The 20783-nt window shown below is 39.8% G+C and overlaps 1 protein-coding gene across 4 annotated transcripts in view; it reads left to right on the forward strand.

Moving 5' to 3' along the window:
• PHIP (pleckstrin homology domain interacting protein) overlaps positions 1–20783 on the forward strand; it is a 157891-nt gene that overhangs the window by 42774 nt on the left and 94334 nt on the right. For all 4 annotated transcript variants that reach the window (XM_070418207.1, XM_070418206.1, XM_070418208.1 and 1 more), the window contains exon 7: positions 9801–9961. In XM_070418207.1, the coding sequence (XP_070274308.1) occupies positions 9801–9961 (161 nt within the window). The remainder of the gene's footprint in view (positions 1–9800; positions 9962–20783) is intronic.

Consider the following 20783-nt stretch of genomic DNA (forward strand, 5'->3'; position numbering starts at 1 on the left):
AACAATGGTTAATTTTGATCTTAGGTAAATTATTGCAGTCACACCATGTGTCCCTGTCCATTTTACAAAGTGCTTAGCAAAAGGAGAAGAAAATTTAGAAGGGGTGGAGGGTATGGTATTTCTGCTTTATGTTCGTTCTTACTTGCAGAGATTTTATTATTTATTTTTCTAAAGTTCTAAAAAATGTAGTTACTGTGGTTATTGCAGATGCTCTTTTCTGACAGCTACCCATTTACCACCCATGAAACTTAGTTCAAATGGCACAGATTTGTATAGTGAGAAAAACTATGGTAACTTTATGTTTATCTTTTTCTAAAACCCTCTGCATTGAAAACTTGGTCTCAGCTATAGGAAGAAAGCATCATGTTCCTGGATAGAAAGGTGTCAGTTGTTTATAAGTGAATGAAATTATATTTTCAACACATTAATTTTTTTTTCAGTCATTTTTATTGTTAAAAGTATTACAGATGTCTCCTCTTTCCGCCATTGACCCCTCCCAGCCCCCACCTAGGCCTTCACCATGGTTTATACACATATACAACAAATTGATGTTTTAAAAACATTTTAGTGATCCTCAAATTAGATAATAATCAAGACTAAGACATTCCAAAATGGACACATAATAAAGTAAAATAGCCAGATCAATATTAAAACATTATTATGTATAAAATTAAAATTTTGGTACTGGCATATAAATAGACATATATCAGTGACCTGACACAGAAATACGTATATAAGACAATCAAAATTTAACAGAAGGATTAATAAATGAAAAGGCTGGGATAAATGGTTGATCATCTGGGGAGAAAAACCTTCCTTCCAAATCTTCACTCACTTCAAATTATATACTGAAGCTCCAGCTATATTAAGGAAATTTAAGTTAAAATAAATTTAAGCCAATATAAATTAAAAAATGTGAAAGTGGTTATTTATTGTACTGTTGGCTGGTAGGACTTTTCATATTAATACAGCGGAAGAAATTACAAACTAAAGGAAAAATATTGACAGAATTGACTATGTAAAAATTTTGAAATTGTGAGATGTCAAGAAACAGCATAATATTGAGAGCAAAGTATATTATGGAAAATGTTCCTAGAAATATAACTGGAGAAATTAAAGTTGAGGAATTTGTTTCTAGTCAATCATAATGTCAAATTTCAACACAAGTATGTTGAACTTAATGCCTTGTTCTTATTTCATTTAGGAATATAGCATAGCTGTTAAAATGCTATTTATGAAGGAAACCTTTGCAGAATTCTAAAAGTGATTGCTTTAGGTGGTAAAATTATGGATTTTTCTTTTTTGTTTTTATTTTCTACATTGAGTATGCATTAGTATTATGATTAGAGGAATAAATCAATTCTTGAAAAATCTATGTTTGAATTAGGAAAAGGTGACTTGGGGGGCAATTTGATTTATCATCCTAGCACTTGAGAAGTAATCCTATCTATACAGGCAGTCCTTGGGTTATGTCGGACTTGACACACGTTGTTTCGTGGTTACGTTGCCATCTCCCATTTATAGTATTTATAAAAAAAAAAGTTCCATCATTTTGACATATGTACATATGTGCTTTATGTTTTTTATTATTTATTAACCACAAGTAAAGGCCAGGAATTGTTATCTTTCTTTCAATTTTTTTTTACTGTTTCACTTTATTACTGCTGTGTATGTGCTCTATGTGAGTGACGTAGGTGCTTATGTAGGTAGGTTCCGACTTACGGTGAAAATCACGTTACGTCATGCTGTAGGAACATCTCCAATGTAACCCGAGGACCTACTGTACTAATAAAAGGGTAATATGCTAATTAGACCGGATATCCATCTGGACGTCCTTCTGGACAAAGCCACTGTGGCAGGGGCCAAGGCTGAGGTGGTTATGGGCGATCAGGCCGGTATGGGGGTCAGTTAGGGGCGACCAGGCCGGCAGGGGAGGGCAATTAGGGGTCATCAGGCAAGCAGGTAGGTGAGTGGTTAAGAGCCAGCGGTCCTGGGTTGCCAGAGTGATGTCCAAGATTGGAGAGGGTGCAGGCCAGGCTGAGGGACCCCGCCCCTCCTGTGCACGAATTTCATGCACCGGACCTCTAGTGTAAAATAAAGGGCTAATATGCAAATTGACCAAATGGCAGAAAATCTGGTCACTATGATGTCCACTGGCCACCAGGGGGCAGACACTCAATGCAGGAGCTGCCCCCTGGTGGTCAGTGCACTCCCACAGGGGGAGCACGGCTCAGTCAGAAGCTGGCCTCATGGCTGGCAAGCACAGCAGCGGTGGTGGCAGTGCTAAGGATGTCTGACTGCCAGCTGAGGCCCGCTCCCTCCGTAGGGAGCGGGCCTGAGTGGGCCTGAGCTGGCAGTCGGACATCTGCCAAAGGCTCCCGGATTGCAAGAGGGTGCAGGCTGGGCTGAGAGACCCTACCCCCCACCCTCTGAGTACACGAATTTCATGCATCGGGCCTGTAGTAGATAAGAAGAACCACTGTTTAGATATGTGTACACAGTTATATCTAACATGAAGAAATCATGGGCCTTTTGTTCATTTCTAGTAATTAATTCTGTAGACTTTTGCACATAGACTTGACTTCAAAGATTGTTCTGAATGATTTGCTACAAATTACACTTGTTATTTTGCTCCTTTTCTGTCTTCAAACTTTAAAGAGATTGATATTTCAAATGGATAGCTGTAATTTCTGGAATGTTTATTTCATTTACTGGTCTATTTACTTGGAAAATTGAGTAAATATGTTTACTTCTTTTTCCCTCCAAATTAAATCCATTTAGCAGGGCATTTGAAATGAAGGAGTATTTAGAAATATTTTCCATCTGGAACCTGTACGATAAAGAAATCCTCCATTTTTGTTTTATTCCTAAACCTAATTGTTTTACTAACATGTAACTTTTTCATTAAATTCACCAAATATATATTGATCATCTAAGTGCCAGTCACCACTGTTCTTAGGCTAATCAAAGAGCAAAACAGAAATCCTGCCCACATAGAGCTTATTATAGTGTAGTGGGGAATATAGGAAATAATTAGTGAACATAATAAGCATATTAATTTAAAGCATCAGGTGATAAGTGATGGACAAAGAACAGTTATAAAGCTACATAAAGAGAGATTAGGAGTTATGGGTGGTGGTGGTAGGGAATCGGTTGCAGTTTTCATTGGGCTGATTAGGTTAGGTCTTGTTGACAGACACATGAAGAAAGACTTGAAGTGGTAGGTCAAGGAATTAGACATATGTGGCGGGGAGTATCCTAGTCAGATGGAATAGCCAGTGCAAACATACTAAATTAGGAGCATACCTGATGTGTTGGAAGAATGGGGAAGATTGGAGTGGCTAAAGCAGAGCAAATAAGGGGTAGGGGGAGTAGTAGGTGAGGTTCGAGAGGTGCTGGGATACAAGATTATGCAGGGTCTTGGTAGACTGGTGTATAAGGAATTTGGTGTTATTCTGAATGAAATGAAGAGTGGTATACTTTTGAGCAGAGAAGTAAGTGTTGCAAGGCAACCAGTTATATTCACTACAGTCTTCCTAGAGGACTGGCCCTGGATATGAAAGAATTTTCCAAGTAAGGAGGTAGAGATTTGCTTTGGCAGGCTTAATTTAAGAATATTTCTCATCACTGTACCTATGAAAATAAATGTGCTTTTTAAAACGAAGCTATATATGCTGCTTGATTTAAGGTTAAACTATTGTAATGTCATAGAACGAACTTATTTCTTTGTGACCTCTTATATCTGTAATCATGCTCATATAGAAAATTGATGTTCTAGTCTAATAAAATTTAAGGAGTTCCTATAATCCAAGAGACATTTCTTTCCTCTTTTACTCAAATCCAATTAGTCTACTAACAGTTTCTTTAGAAAGTGAATAATTGCCATTTGCCTTTCTGCTATAAAACTATAAATTAAATTGAACCATCTTGGGTATCTTATTATTAACTAAAATTCATTTATATACATTTTTATTTTAAAGGCTCTACACTCAGTTGTAAGAAATATGTATATGACAGAATTTCTGTCTTTAAGGTACTTTAGATCTGGTAAGGGAAACACATTATGCAAATTGTATAGTAAAATAAAATGTGAATTTACTAAGTAGGAGTCCTATAACATTGTTCTCTCTACTTTTGTAGAAATTATCTATTCAATCTGGTCAGACCTTCAAATTCAGCCTCCCCAAATTGAACTTTAACTATTGAATCATACCTGTATTTCTTTTTCTAACTCAATGTATCAAGTTTGAATTACCAACTTATTACCTGAAAATTCTATATACTGGTCTCTCTTTAGGTCATATCTTTCATTTGCACCAGTTTGTAATTTGGTTGAGAGCAAGGTTGTGGTTAGTACCTTCTTCTCCCTTAGGATACAGTCATATGTAGATAGTAGTTAATTGGTAGTGAAGCATAACAGGCTAGTGTGGAATATAATTTTAACTATAAATAGTTTTGCTTAGAAATATAAATATATTGCACTTAATGTTATGTTTCTGGAAAGTTTTACTTGAGAAGTTGACTGTAAAGTAACTTTTTGAGAGGATAATCTTTTTTTTTCAGTTGACTCCCAATGAAAATGAACTTTAGGTAAAGATTTAGTAAAAACTGTTTAAGAGAGCAGTAATATTTTTTTCTCTTTAGCTGAGGGAAGTATTTTTGCTTAGAAAATACTTTACCAACTGTGATTTTCCAAATGATGTTTACAAAATATTCAGTTAAAAAAATTCCAATACACAATCAAGTGCTTGATCATCATTAAAATAATAGTTTTGATATTATAATTACCATCAACAATAATTTTTTATATCTGAACAATGTTAAATATTTTAATAAAATTTGACATTTTTAGAATATTATTAAATTTTGGAGGGAATTAAACTATGTTTTTGTAACACTGTCAGTATTTGTGATATATGTCATCACATTTTCTTTTTTTATATATATATATTTTTATTGATTTCAGAGAGGAATTGAAAGGGATAGAAACATCAATGATGAGAGAGATTCATCACTTGGCTGCCTCCTGCACGCCCCACACTGGGCATCAAGCCGGCAACCTGGGCATATGCCCTCAACCGGAATCAAACCCAGGACCTTTCATCCCACAGGCCAATGCTCCATCCACTGGGCCAAACCAGTTAGGGCTCATCACTTATTTTCTTAGAGAAATGTCATTGATTCTTAGTTTTTGGATAAGATTATTTGCATTATTGTTTGGCAAGACAGTTGATGTCTGTGCTTTTATGTTATGCCTGTTCTAAATCAGTTTGGAGCCAAAGTACTGGAGGATGTCTTTTACCAGGCCATTTCTGTGCATAAGGAAAGATGTGTCAGGCCTTATTAGAAACTTATTGAGTCACTGAATAACCAACTTAAGCCTAAATATACTAATTCATAGTTGTTAAAGTTTATCTTAGATATTCATAGATGTTGAAATAGATTATTGTGTAGAACTTATATGTTAATAGCAGGAGAGTTAATCCTATCTAATAATAGAGAAACATGGTAATTAGCCATACCTCCGCTACCCTTCCCATTGGCTAATCAGGGAGATATGCAAATTAACTGCCAACCAAGATGGCGGCCGGCAGCCAGGCAGCTTGAAGCGAACAGGAGGCTTGCTTGCTTCAGTGACGGAGGAAGCCAACCTTCCCTGCCTGCCGCTGCCGGCCTCTGAGCTTGCAGTTTAAAAAACATTGTTACAAATATAGAAGCTAAACAAGACGCCAAAAACCTGCTTTCAGCCACCCGGGCCTCAGAGCTGGAGTTGAAACAGTGTTTTGATTATAGAACCCAAACAAACCAGATACCTGCTTTCAGCAGCTGAGGTCTCAGAGCTGGAGCCGAGCCTCAGAGAGAAAGCCGGCACTCAGTTCCAGTGACAGCCATAGAAGGTAAATAAATCCAAGAATAAAGAAAAAAAGGAGAGGTTTGGAGCTTTAGTCGCCCGCCAGCCTGAAAACAGCCCTCAGCCCCTCACCCAGACTGGCCAGGCACCCCAGGGGAGACACCCACCCTGAAGGGGGTGTGACCAGCTGCAAACAGCCATCATCCCCTCACCCAGGCTGGCCAGTCACCCCAGTGGGGACCCCCACCCTGAAGGGGGTGTGACCAGCTGCAAACAGCCATCATCCCCTCACCCAGACTGGCCAGGCACCCCAGTGGGGACCCCCACCCTGAAGGGGGTGTGATCAGCTGGAAACAGCCATCATCCGCTCACCCAGGCTGGCCAGGCACCCCAGTGGGGACCCCCACCCTGAAGGGGGTGTGACCAGCTGGAAACAGCCATCATCCCCTCATCCAGGCTGGCCAGGCACCCAAGTGGGACCCCCACCCTGATCCAGGACACCCTTCAGGGCAAACCATCTGGCCCCCACCCGCGCACCAGGCCTCTATCCTATATAGTAAAAGGGTAATATGCCTCCCAGCACCGGCATCAGCAGAGCCATGAGGCCTCCCGAACCTGGGATCAGCGGAGCCACGAGGCCTCACGCCCCGGGATCAGCAGAGCCGCGAGGCGTCCCGGCACTGGGCTGAGCGGAGCCGTGAGGCCTCCTGGCACGAGGCTCAGCGGAGCCATGAGGCCTCCCGGCACCGGGATCAGCGGAGCCGCAAGGCCTCCCGGCACCGGGATCAGCGGAGCAGCTAGTCCTCACTGCCCCTGTGTCAGGCGGAGCCGCGAGGCCTCCCAGCACCGGGATCAGCGGAGCCACGAGGCCTCCTGGCCCCTGGAGCAGCGTGACAGGGCAGAACCCAAACCCCCTGATCGCCCTGCGGCTCTGTGTGTGACATGGGGCGGGGCCACAACCTCCCTATCCTCCCTGCTCTGTTCATGACAGGGGAAGGCGCCCCAACCCCCTGATCGGCCCTGCTCTGTGCCTGATAGGATGGAGCTCCCCAACCCCCTGATCAGCCCTGCCTGTGTGTGACAGGGGGCGGCGCCCCAACCCCCCTTGGGCCCTGCTCTGTGTGTGATGGTGTGGAGCCGCAACCTCCCCATCAGCCCTGCCCTGAGTGTGACGGGGGGAGTGCCCCAACCCCCTGATCAGCCCTGCTCTGTGGGTGACAGGGGGCGGTGCCCCAACTCCCCTGTCGGCCCTACTCTATGGGTGACGGGGGGAGCTCCCCAACCCCTGATCGGCGCTGCTCTGTGGGTGACAGAGGGCGGCGCCCCAACCCCCTGATCGGCCCTGCTCTGTGGGTGACAGGGTACAGAGCCCCAACCCCCCTGATCGGCCCTGCTCTGTGGGTGACGGGGGCGGCCCCCCAACCCCCTGATTGGCCCTGCTCTGTGTGTGACAGGGGGCAGCACCCCAACCCCCTGATCCGCCCTGCTCTGTGTGTGACAGGGGGTGGTGCCCCAACTCCCCTGTCGGCCCTACTCTATGGGTGACAGGGGGGAGCTCCCCAACCCCCTGATCGGCCCTGCTCTGTGGGTGACAGAGGGCGGCGCCCCAATCCCCTGATCGGCCCTGCTCTGTGCGTGACGGGGCAGCGCCCCATCCCCCTGATCGGCCCTCCTCTGTGCGTGACTGGGTGGTGCGGCAACCTCCCCATCTACCCTGCCTTGTGTGTGACAGGGGGTGGCACCCCAACCCCCCAATCGGCCCTCCTCTGAGCCCGACCAGGGGCTGCACCTAGGGATTGGGCCTGCCCTTCGCCACCCGGGAGCGGGCCTAAGCCAGTACGTCGTTATCTCCCGAGGGGTCCCAGACTGAGAGGGCACAACTGAGGCTGAGGGACACCCCCCCCTCCCGTGCACAAATTTTTGTGCACTGGGCCTCTAGTCCTAATATATAAAAAGCTAGGGGCTGTCACGACCGAAACAACCGGACAGATGACCGAACAGCAGGCTTTGTGGGGCGACCAGGCCAGCAGGCGAGACAGTTGGGGGGGACCAGGCCAGCAGGAGGGGAATTTGGGGGCAACCAGGCTGGCGGGGGGCAGTGAGGAGTGACCAGGTCTGTGGGGAGGGGGGGTCTGTTGGGGGCGACCAGTCTGGCAGGGGGAGAAGTAAGGGGGGACCAGGCCGGCAGGGGGGAGCAGTTGGGGGCGATCAGGCTGGAAAGGGGGAGCAGTAAGAGGCAACCAGGCCGGTGGTTGGGGCAGTGAGGCGTGACCAGGCCGGCAGGGGGGGCAGTGAGGGGCGATCAGGCTGGCAACAGGTGAGCTGTTAGGAGCCAGCAGTCTAGGATTTTGAGAGGGATGTCAGACTGCCTGTTTAGGTCCAATCCCTGACATCGGGCCTAAACTGGCAGTTGGACATCCCCCTAGGGCTGCCAAGTTGGAGAGGGGCAAGCTGGGCTGAGGGGACCCCCCCCACACACACACGAATTTCATGCACCGGGCCTCTAGTCTATCTTATATAATAAAAGCCTAACATGCTAAGTGTCCGACCGTTCGTTTGACTGTTTGACCAGTCGCTATGACATGCACTGACCACCAGGGGGCCGATGCTGCAACCAGTAAGTTAGCTTGCAGCTGGGGTCCGGCCCATCGGGACTGGGCGAGACGGGCCAGACACGCCCTGGAGCTCTCCTATGGTCCCTTCCTGGTTCCAGTTGTGCACCAGTGGGGTCCTTAAGCCTGGCCTGCGCCCTCTCGCAATCCAGGATCCCTCAGGGTACTTGCGCAGGCCAGGCCGAGGGACTTCACTGTTGCACGAATGCGTGTACCAGGCCTCTAGTTAGAATATAAAATGATTGATACAGTCAAAGAACATAAGGATAACGTAATTATTTCTTGAAATATTATTGTAAAATATTCTTTAAATCTCGCCAGTCCCCAAGATTTTTTTTTTCTTTCAAATACACAAAATACTTTAAATATACAAACATTTATTGTATGTGGTTTAAAAAAATACTAGTATTCTGTACACTCTAATTGAGATATTTGTGCCTCATCAATAATTGCTAGGCTCTAAATCTAGTTTAAATAGCATTTTTTATATGTACTTAATTATTTTGGGGACTAAATTCAAGTGAGAAACTATAGTACTTACTATCCATCTAGTCTAGTGCGTACAGTTAGAAATAAAGCTTTATATTAAAAATATGTAGGTAAATAATGTGCCTGCTGATCAGTCAGCATATGTTTATTGATGTATTCTTTGTTCATAATTATCAGTATAGAAGATAAGTACAGTCATAATTTAGTTGGAAGAGAACATTTTGTGCTGCAGTGAAGTAAATTTCAGTTATATTTGAAAGATAGTTAGAATGGATTAGTTGAAAAAAGAGCAAATAGGTTTTAGAGAAGGAATCACTCATACAGTTGTCAAGATCACCATTTTAATTTTAAAAAATAATGCAGTGAATTATTCTGTCTTCATTTGTAAAGTTCTTAAAAGCATCACTTAGCGTGTCAAGATTAGTGTGTTTAGGAATTGCTGGATGATAAAATCTAAAAATTACTGGATCCAGTTTAACTGCTTTAGTAAGAAAACCTATCTCATAGAGGCCTTTAAAGAAATAATATCATATAAAATGAGACTAAAACTGAGTAAAGAATCCTGAAATTAAATTCTAGCTTCATATTTGTGACTTTAGACATGCCATTTAACTGAATTTGATACTTTGTAAAATGAGGATAAAAGTGCCTAACTTAACGAATTTCAGGTGACATAATATGTTTTTATTATGACTGTTTTGGAGACTTTTAACTAGGAGCCATATACATTAGAAAGCATTGTTATTATTATCAACATATGAGAAATTAGAATATGTGAATTCTTAAAAGGTAATAATTAAGAAAAATAATTTCTGATTTATAAATATTTTCCTCCTTTTTCTTGGTAGCGGATACTTTGTTTTCAAGGAGGCTGAATGGGAAATACAGGCTTGAGCGACTTGTTCCAACTGCAGTATATCAGCACATGAAAATGCATAAACGAATTCTTGGACATTTGTCGTCTGTGTACTGTGTAACTTTTGATAGAACTGGCAGACGGATATTTACTGTAAGTAATTTTAAAAATATCTTAATTCATATGTAAAATTGAATAAACATTTCATATAGTTGAACTTCAGATAAAACCTTTATTTTTCCTTTTAATAAAAAACTGGAAATTTGGGTAATTTAGCTTATTCACAGAAGATTTTACTTAAGACTAGACTTTATCCAAGTTTGGAAAATTCCTAAAAGACATTTTATATCACAGTCACAGCTATATTAAAGTCCCACATCATGGATAAGTGTAATTCCCAGCATTATTTCAAATATATAGTTTGAAATTTTGTAAAATGTCAAATAATAACTTTAATTTTAAACCCAAGGGCATTTCCAAAGTATGTTAAGCATATTAGAGGAGACTACTAAATATGTCTTTTTATATTACTTGTAGAAAACAGCTAGTCTATGGGAAATTTCCCTTTAAAATTGTGGTAGAAAAAATTCTGAGCATATTTAACATGCTTTGTTTATTACCTTTTCTCTTTAACACCTTACTCTTTAACGTGTATGATGTTGTATTCAAAGAGGCTCTTTGGGTTCATTTTTTATTCTTTTAACTTGATGAATGGAGAAAAGCACTGGTTTTCAGTTTTAAGTGAGAAAATTATTTTGGGGGGAATTTCAATTTATTTTTGGACATCTTAACTATTACATCTACTAAGGATAATACTTTTCATACTAACAATACTTGTACTTACAACTAAATTACTCACAAAGTTCTTAATTTCTTTTGAAATAAGAAAACAGCAAATGGAAGTTAAAATGAAAATTCCTATCACTGCAAGCAGCTGTGAATTTTACACAGTTGGGACAGTTACAGATTTCTTCTTTTAAGTAAACATGCTTATAAACTGAGATTTATTTATATCTACTTCTCCTGTACTTGTATACCCAGTCATCGGTAAACCAGTAGGATGTGAGAGAGATTTTTATACATATCTTTTCCCTGATTCTAATTCTTTCCAGGTAGTTGTAGGTCATTTTCTACCTTAATATTCCCCCCTTTTACCTTTTCTTTTTTTTAATTTCCATTGTTCTCTAAGAAGCAGCATAAAAGTGAAAATTTTAAAATTTTCTAACCAAGGTTATTTTCACTGTGAGGAATAGGTATATCTGCTAAAGTTTCTGACATCTGCAACAATAATTACATACAGCTTTTTCAAATTTATTATACTAATATTTAAATTCAGTTTTCAAAACAAAATGAATAATTCATTTCTAACATTTAAAAGAATTCTTTCAAAAATAGTAGTCTGTAATAATGAGAAAAAAGCATTACATTGTGTTTGTACTTCATTTTGGTGAGTTAAAAAGTTATGCCATTACATTGAGATTAAAAAAATACATAATTTCTTAGTCTTTGTGTGTAAAGTACCTTGTGGGAATTCTTTTTTAAAGATTTGAATTAGGTCAATAATCTAGAAATTATTTTAGGGAAGTGGAGTGCAATAATAATGCTTTTACTCTCATAAGTTTAGTTAGAGCGGTAGGTACAGAGTTGGAAGACTCCCCCACTCTGAATCAGTGGTTAGAAAACTACTGTGAGTAAAGCCTAACTTACCACCTGTTTTTGGAAATAAAATTTTATTCAATTATAGACATGTTTAGTTGTTTATGTATTATCTATGGTTACTTTTGCAACAGCACAGTTAAGTAGTTATGACTACAAAGCCTAAGATAATTACTATCTGGCTCTGTATAGAAAAAAATTGCAGCTCCTATTCTAAATGTGTAATTCCTACTTTTAAGATCATTTGATTTGGGGAACAGGAACGATATGTGAAGAGGAAACTGTTTTCAGTTATTTTCCTTTGTTGAAGATATAAATGAAGGAAGAAAATTATCACTGTTATTTTATATGGTCTCAACAAGAGTCTAAAAATGTTGATGTTTTACATATGTGATACAATTTGTTAATTGTGCCAAAGTCTGTCTCATTTGTAATTTTTTATTGGTGATTTGCAGTTACAGATTCCAAAATGTTTCCTTGTGAATAGAAATGCAAAAATATGAGAGTCTGTTATTTAAAATTTTCTTGTATTCTTATGATTAACCCCTCATTTGGCAGGTAGGGTGTAAATATGTGTTCACTGTTCATAACTTTATAAAGTGTGATGGCTGCTGGGTGTGTGTTCCCTCATTCCACTGGGAACACACTAGCCACTGACTAATGCTTTGAAAAGTGATAGGATAAGGCTTTAGGATAGTAGAGCATGATTGATAGTATATCATAGTATTCTCTCAGGAATAAGCCATTCGCTCAAAATACCGTCTTTCATTCCAGTGAGGGGTCACACTTGTTATTTATTGGAATAGCAATTCAATAGTAGACTAACCAGTATTTCCTATTTATGTCTTATGTGTCTTAAGACTTTGTACATTTATTACAAAGGTTTTTGGGCAGATATATTTGAAAGCTTTTTCCAAGGGACTAATTCTCTTGAGTTTTTTTCTGAGTAAGAACAGCTAGAGGCAGTTTAGATAGCAGTGTGGTTAAGAGCCTCAGCTTGACATTAAGGGACTCTTAGTTCAACTCATAACTTTACCACTTCCTAGCAGTTTAGCGTGGACAGATGATCTCATCCCTCTAATCACCAGTGTCTCATCTCAAAAAAAGTGGGAGGGGAATAAGTAATAGTATAACCCACAGGAGTTTTGTGGGATTACATGAAATAATGCATATAATTAGTATAGAACAAGATGTACAGTGAACAGTCATTAAGTTTTACCTGCTGGTCTTAATTTCATAGATAGATTTAAATAAATTTCATTTTTTTATCCATATAAGAATCTTATTTATAAACTAGAGGCCTGATGCATGAAATTTGTGCACTTGGGGAGGGGTGGTCCTCTCGCAATCTGGGAGCCCTTGGGAGATGTCCGACTGCCAGCTTAGGCCCGCTCCCCGCATCAGTCAGACATCCCAGCGCTGCCGCCCCTGCCGCTGCGCTCGCCAGCTGTGAGCCCGGCTTCTGGCTGAGCAATGCTCCCCCTGTGGGAGCGCACTGACCACCAGGGGGCAGCTTCTGAGTTGAGTGTCTGCCCCCTGGTGGTCAGTGCGTGTCATAGCAACCGGTGTGCCGCCATTCGGTCGATTTGCATATTAGCCTTTTATTATATAGGATGCTATACAAGATTTAAACTGAAATCATTGTAATTGATAAGTGAAATTCTGTATTAGGAAGTTTTGCCATTATTTTATACCAGAATATTTAACAATAGATGTTTCCCAGTAAAAAATGAGAAGAACCCAGGGAGGGAGCTAGCATAATTACCAAGTAGTACTTGATCTCTAATTCTCTCTCTTAGTTTTTAAGAAAAGTAGAATTAACAAATTCTCTCAGGAGTAAGCCATTCACTCAAAATACAAAAGTACGTTGAGGACCATATAAAAATATCATCTGCCCTCCCCTTCCCTTTTAGAAACAAAATGTATCTCTCTTTTCAAAATAAGGAAAAAGAGCATAAAATATTTCCATAAAGGCAATAAGTTATGATAAGGAATATGAAATTATGCATTTTTTTATTGTCTAAAGTTTTACATATGCCTCCCTTTTCCCCAATTGACCCTACCCACCTCTCCTCCCCCAGTGTTATGCATTCTTTTAACACTCTTCAGTCTTTAGGAGCCAGACACTGTTCTGAAACACTTAGGATATAGAAATGAAAGTCATAGTATCTTCTGGAGAGTTCACAGATTTTCAACAGACAATATTGATATAATGTGCAAAGACAGAGACTGCTCAAGATACAGAGGTATCTATCATAGGAGATAGGTAACTAATCCAGTTTATAGTAGAGACTAGAGGCTCTATGCATGAAATTCATGCAAGAGTAGGCATTCCTTCCCCCAGCTGCCAGCACCGGCTTCCCTCTGGCACCTGGGACCCAGGCTTCCCTTGCAGCCCAGCTTCGTCTGGAAGGTCATCCAGAAGGACGTCTGGTTAATTAGCATATTACACTTTTATTAATATAGATGGTAAGAGAAACTGACTAGAGAAGGGACACTTCAGCTGAGTTGAGCTAGACATTGCAGACTTGGGAAAGACATTTATAAACTTTGGGAGAATGTAATGAGCAATTGTGAATTATTGGATATGGCAAAGAATAAATATGGGTCATCGTCAAACAAGAGCTAGAGATGGTGATGGGGAACAAAATCCTCAACATCCTTTTGGGCATATGAAAGATTGGGTTTCTTGCCTGAAGTCAATGGAGAGAAAATGACAAATTTAGACAAAAGAATGAGTAGAAATTCTTTTAATGACACCCTGGGCATTAAAGAGGATGGATTGAAACTAAATATATACAGAGGAATTGGTTCTAGCAGTGATCCATGAAAGAAATCATTAGGGCTTGAACAGAGCCACGTTGGAAGTAGGGATGGAATTAACAGATTAAAGCTAGAATCTCTAGAATTTAAGAAATTCATTTGAATGTAGGGAGGCTTTAAGAGAGAACAGTATAGAACAGGGGTGGGCAAACTTTTTGACTCGAGGGCCACAATGGGTTCTTAAACTGGACTGGAGGGCCGGAACAAAAGCATGGATGGAGTGTTTGTGTGAACTAATATAAATTCAAAGTAAACATCATTACATAAAAGGGTACGGTCTTTTTTTTTTTTTTTTTTTTTTAGTTTTATTCATTTTTTAGTTTGCCCACGGCTGGTATAGAATGATGTATTTTTAACTTGTGTGACTGGTTACAAAGTTTAGTCACTATCTGTGATGTAGGGATTTAAATGGAGAAGTTTGTGAGGTTGGACATGTTGAATTTGAGATATTCATGTGGCTAGCTAAATAGAAAAGTTCAAAAGGCTATGGGAGCTCAGGAGAGAGAGCTAGGCTAGAAGATTCAGCTTGGGAATCATTGAATAAGGAAATTGACTATATTACTTCATAAGTGTGTAATGGAAGAAGGCTGAAACTTCACCCTTTAAAGCAGACCAAAGACAAGGAGAGGAATCAGTAACAGACTGAGAAAGCGCTTGCCTAAGAAGGCAGAGAAAAATAAAAAAGAAGTGGTATTTTAAAAGCCAATGGATTACCATTTCATGAAAGATCGAAATCTAAAGTGAAATTAGAACTGAAAGACATCTTTTGGATTTGACAAGGCAATTAATGCCCTTGGCAAAAAAAAAAAAAAAGTTTTATTTTAGTATTAGGGATAGGAGTGAGATTGCAATGCACTGAGGAGGGGTGTTAGGAATTGAAAAACTGAAGAGACTTGATATAGACTTATACTCCAAAAAGTTTGACAATTGACAAAGAAAAGCTGTTTTCTGAATGTGGAGTACCACCACTGAACTTCATACTTACATTATATTGTATTTTCTACTATGTTGCAAAAATTTTTTAGATGTCTATTAAATTAAGAGTTTCTTAATAGGAAAGACTTTTTAGATCTATAGTGCCTTACAGAGTATCTGGTGCATACAGTGGGCATATAACAAATGAATGAATCAACCATTCAATTAGAAAAAAAAAGAGTAGTAGACTCTGATAGGGGAGATAAGTGCGAATGTCTATAGGACAGATTTCCTTCTGTGGCTCAATTACTTACCTTGGTCTATTTTTGTACTAGAAACTTGCAAAACCCATTAATGACTTACAGACTTTTTGTATGAGCTATTTCCTCTGCCTGGAATTGTCTGCTTCAAAATATTTCTTTGTCTTATTCCTGTATTAGCTGTTCTCTGTTCAGATACCACTTTCTTAGAGATTTTTCCCTGCTTACCTTCCTGCCCCTACTCCACCAGTATCTATCTCATTCCTGTATTTTTCCTATAATATCATTCTCTGAAATTTTTATTTTTATAACATTTTTATTGTATCTTTTACTGAGTTCTGTGAGGACAGAGACCTTGATTATTTTATTACCATTGGCTAAAATAGAAATGCATGAGTGATTCTGCTTTTAATAGGTAAACGAATTAGTGAAAGAGAAAGGGAAACCTCTTTACAGTAGAATGCCAACTAATAATTTAGAAAAAATGATGGTTTAGCAGCCATCATAGTACTGGTTGATTCATTTGTGTGTCATCAATGAAGGCTAACACTGGTAGAGGATCTTAGTTTGAAGATCTTGGCATAATTTTGCAGTGTTTCCACAAGATATTATTTAATTAAGTATACTAATCAATTAAAAGGGGGGAAACTGCAACTTTCCAGGGTAGAAACCTTGGAAACACTAACTAAACAAAGTTCACTTTATTAGTGGTGGGAATGGCTTAACAGTATGTGTCCTCTGAAGTGTTGCACTGAGAAAAACACAGCATCTTGTCTGTGGGATATACCTAGTCACTAAGACCTGGGTCTGATCATGTAGAAACAGTAGACCAGGGGTTCTCAACCTGTGGGTCGCGACCCCTTTGGTGGTCGAATGACCCTTTAACAGGGGTCGCCTAAGACCATCCTGCATATCAGATATTTACATTATGATTCATAGCAGTAGCAACATTACAGTTATGAAGTAGCAACGAAAGTAATTTTATGGTTGGGTCACAACATGAGGAACTGTATTTAAAGGGCCAGAAGATTGAGAACCACTGCATTAAACAGACTTAAGGGTCGGGGTCATCTACAGAATGTAAGCTCTGTATTATTTATAAAGTTCTGAGGACGAGAAACACAGAGAAAGCCTGAGGAAGAATTCCAGATAGAGTAAAGAGACAATATAACTAAAATGTAACAAGCGTTGCTATATGGGATCCTGGCAAAAAGGAAAATGGGACCTTCTCGGGATAGTTGACAAAATTTGAATGGGGCCTGAGGATTTGATGGTAGATTTATCAATATCAACTTCCCAACTTATGTAGGTGAGTGTTCCTATTTTAGAGAAATATGCCTAGGCTATTTGGAAGTGATGGGACATCAAGTCTGCAGCCTGCTCTTAAAGGGTGCAGAAAAAGACGCGCACGCGCGCGTGTGTGTGTGTGTGTGTGTGTGTGTGTGTGTGTGTGTGTGTGTGTGTATTGAGAGAGGAAGTGAAGAGAGGTGGTGCTGGAGCAAATGTAGTGAATTGTTAATAGTTGATGAGTCTGGGTGATGAGATATGGAAGATATTGGCATTATTCTTAAACTCTTAAGTTTGGAATTAAAAATTATGTTTTAAAAGTGCATGACAGGTATTTGTAGGGATAATGGTGAGTATTCAGTAAGTTTGTTAGTAATGGAAAGAGCTAGAGGATGGTAATTCATAGGAAGAAAAAATTGTGAAATATTGTGTGGGTCAAGAGGAAGGAATTAGGAGAGCCGACTTAAAGTTATGAGAAGAGATCATTGATATGCAGTGGTTTTTAAGGAGGATATATAGATGAGTAAGTAGATGAAGATGGGATATATAAAGAGCAGCTTATTTTGACAATTTAGAAAGATAGTTAATTAGATTTCAGAATGAACAAATCCTACTCTTCAATGTGAAATATTTTATCTGCTAAGAATCTTGGTTAGGAAATGGGACTGGGTTCTAGACATGAGTGATACAATAATAGTAGAGGAAAAGAATGATGAATACAGACCAGTTAGGGATTAAAAAAAAAAAAAAGATTACTGATTAGCCTTAGGTGGACAGAGAGTGAGAAAATTGAGCATATGTTGAAATGCTTGTTACTGAAGTTTAGGGTAATTTGTAAGGAAAATGAAAGAGGTCTGATAGATTGGTAGGAAAGAAAACCAGTGGTATTTTCTTAAAGAAGGAAAAAAAAGAACATTGAACTAAATTTAAATTGTAAGCAATTTTTAGCTGCTTGAAGAGCAAGAATACTTTTTAGCTTAAATAAGAAAATGACATTGTAGAATACATAGTATTTTAAACATTTAATTATTTGTTCTAATGGCACCAAGAAGTGAAATCTGACTTATAAAGCTATGTAGTAGTAGCAAGAGAAATAAGAATTTTCTTTGTTCTGACAAGAAACAACAAATTCTCCAAGATAGAAGTTTAGAAATTACATATTTCTTATATCATTTGTCAAAGTAATAATCTTTGGTTGATCTTCACGATTGATGCTTCTCTTAGCAGGGAAAGGTTTATAGGTCTACTTTTTAATTTTAAGGGCATCTGAGCAGAAGTAACGTACTGTACTGTTTCCAGCTGTGTGCAGTTTTTTGCTTGCAGAAGTCAAACATTCTTTGTCATGTACTGCTCCACCCTTTACTTTTCATTGAACAGTTCACATAGTTGTCACCTCTAATCTTTTAGCTTTTAGTTTAAATAAAGAAATGCATATAGTTCAAATAAACCCTTTAAAACTTGTCTTTCAGAAACTATTAAATTTTGGGGTTATAGACTTTAGGTTCTGTTTTAGTCTACATAGAATTTAATTGATTCAAAGTCCTGTGTCTGAAGTTATTTCATAATGTTTTCATATAAATAGGTAGGAGATTTTTTCTAGGTTTTAAGAGAATTTTAATACCCAAGTATATAACAAAGTAGAGGAGAAAGCCTTGTCACAGACCTGTGGGACTTTTCTTTACCAGTTTACCAAAGCCAAATGTGTACTAGACATTGCCTTATGCTTTATTTTCGGAGAATGTTAGTATTTGGTAGACAAATAAAATAGGATTTACCTTTATTGTTAGATTCAGGTGTATGCAGGAAAAAAAGGTCTTTGGTGCCACTATTTTCATAATCTCCTTAAAAGTATTAAAAGAAATAACAATGATTCTGGAGTAAGAGTCTGCTTCTGTTTTCTTTCTCTGTCCTAAGCTAAGGTGCATATTGATTGTCTTAACGGCACAGGGTTTATCATTATGTACCTGGTTTCTTTAGGTATGGTGGTCGAATAAGCAAATTTATAGGGTACTTCAAACTAAATTCCTATTCTTAGGCAAATTTAAAGTTTATTTAAGTCCCACCCTTTCTTACCAGGACTTTTCACTATAATGGTGTGTTTTTTCTCAGGATAGAAAAAAAGGGTACTTTTTTCCCTCCCTTCCTTCCTTCCTTCCAAGCTTCCTTGGCTTTGTCTTTGCATTGAAGATGTTTTGACATTTTTAGAAAACACACTACTATATATTTGGTGTCACATTTTGTTTGGGGATTTAAGTAAACTAAAGCTATACATTCTTATTGTTGTAATGTTTTCAGTTTATGCATAATATGGTACATTTTGACATAGACAAATGGTAACATATTAATGAACATACTTTCACAGTTATTATAAGAGGTTTTCATTTTTGAAAAGTGAAAATAGTGATCCATTGCTATCTGTTTGCTTGGCATTAAATGAATTTTTTTAAAAAGCATTTTTAGTTTTGTACCTAGCTAGATTATGCATTTCTTAAAACATTGTGGCAAAAAATAAAACATTGTGGCTCTAAGAGTATAGTGACCGAGTCTTGTCTGCATAAAATTCTTCTGTAGTTACCTCACCAGGTTAAATCTAAACCTCCTTAACGGGCATTTTTAAAACACTCTTATCTTCCTCAGATAAAATCTTTTTAGCTGAATTTCTTACTTCCACTATACTTGGTACTCCCAACGTTTTTCACCTTGTCATTTCGTAATTCTAGCAACTGATAAATGACTTTATTTTCTCCTAAGCCTTGGAACTTTGCTGAAAAAAGTTGTCAGCTGGGGTTTTTCTAAAATCATACTATCTTATTTTATCAGGACTTTCACTGTTGCTCACGGATTTGATTTTATTTTTACCTTTTTTTCTTATTGCTCTTATTCTTTCATATTTCTATAAACTTGCCTTACTTTTTGGGGTTCCTTTTTTTGTTTATCCTTTCCCTCCTTTTAGGAAATAATCCTCAGATACTTGTTTTACTTGCTAAGGTTAGAATCATCTAATTTCTGTGTTGATTATTTTAATACTAGAAGCCTGGTGCATGAAAATCGTGAATGGGGGGTGTGCCCCTCAGCCGGGCCTGCGCCCTCTTGCAGTCTGGGACCCCGCAGGTAGGGTCCCTAGGCCTGGCCCATGATCAGGGCCTATGGGGGCTTTCCTTCCCCAGGCTGCCGGCAGCTGGCTCCACCTCTGCCGCTGCCACTGCTTGCCATCTGTGTGGCACTGCTCCCCCCCTCCTCCCTCCCCCGCTACCCGTTGCCTCCCTCTGCAGGTGACAGGTGTGGGGTGGGATTGCTTGGCTGGCCTGGGCCTCCCTCTATGGGGTGATTGATTGCGGGCCCCCAGATTGACTGCCCCGCAGAGGGAGACCCTGCCCACCCGCCGCAGTGCTGCTGGCCAAGTAGCCTGGGCCTCCTTCTTTGGGGCGATCAATTGCAGGGCTCCGCTATTGATAGCCCAGCAGAGGTAGGCCCTGCCCACCCGGCGGGGGCTCCGCAATTGATTGCTGTGCAGAGGGTGGGCTGGGCTTCTCTCTTTGGGGCGATGGATCGACAAACCCCTCCACACCCGCCGCCTGCCCCCCCCCCCCCCCCCCCCGCCCCATTGATCACCCTGCAGAGGGTGGTCTGGGCCTCCCTTTGTGGAGCAATCGTGGGGCAATGGCGTAGCCCCCCTGACCAATCGCACTGCACCCACCTTGGCTGGCCTGGTGCCCATGTGTGTCATAGCGTGGTTGTTCTGCTGTTCTTTCTTCAGTCGATCGATTTGCATATTATGCTTTTATTATTATAGATTGCTATCTCTTCTATACCTTTCTTGCCTTCATACATCTTAGAAGCTTTTTATCCCTCCTAGCCAAGACCAATCCCTATGCTTATGTAGTTGATCTCATCCCTTTCACCATTAACATAACATTGTTTTTATTTTACAGTCCATAATTCTTTTTTTTTAATATATTAATTTTTTACAGAGAGAAAGGGAGAGGGATAGAGAGTTAGAAACATTGATGAGAGAGAAACATTGATCAGCTGCC

The sequence above is a fragment of the Myotis yumanensis genome, unplaced genomic scaffold (assembly GCF_028538775.1).
Source record: "Myotis yumanensis isolate MYYU_CA2020_CCGP unplaced genomic scaffold, mMyoYum1.0.hap1 SCAF_6, whole genome shotgun sequence".
NCBI classification, from domain to species: domain Eukaryota; kingdom Metazoa; phylum Chordata; class Mammalia; order Chiroptera; family Vespertilionidae; genus Myotis; species Myotis yumanensis.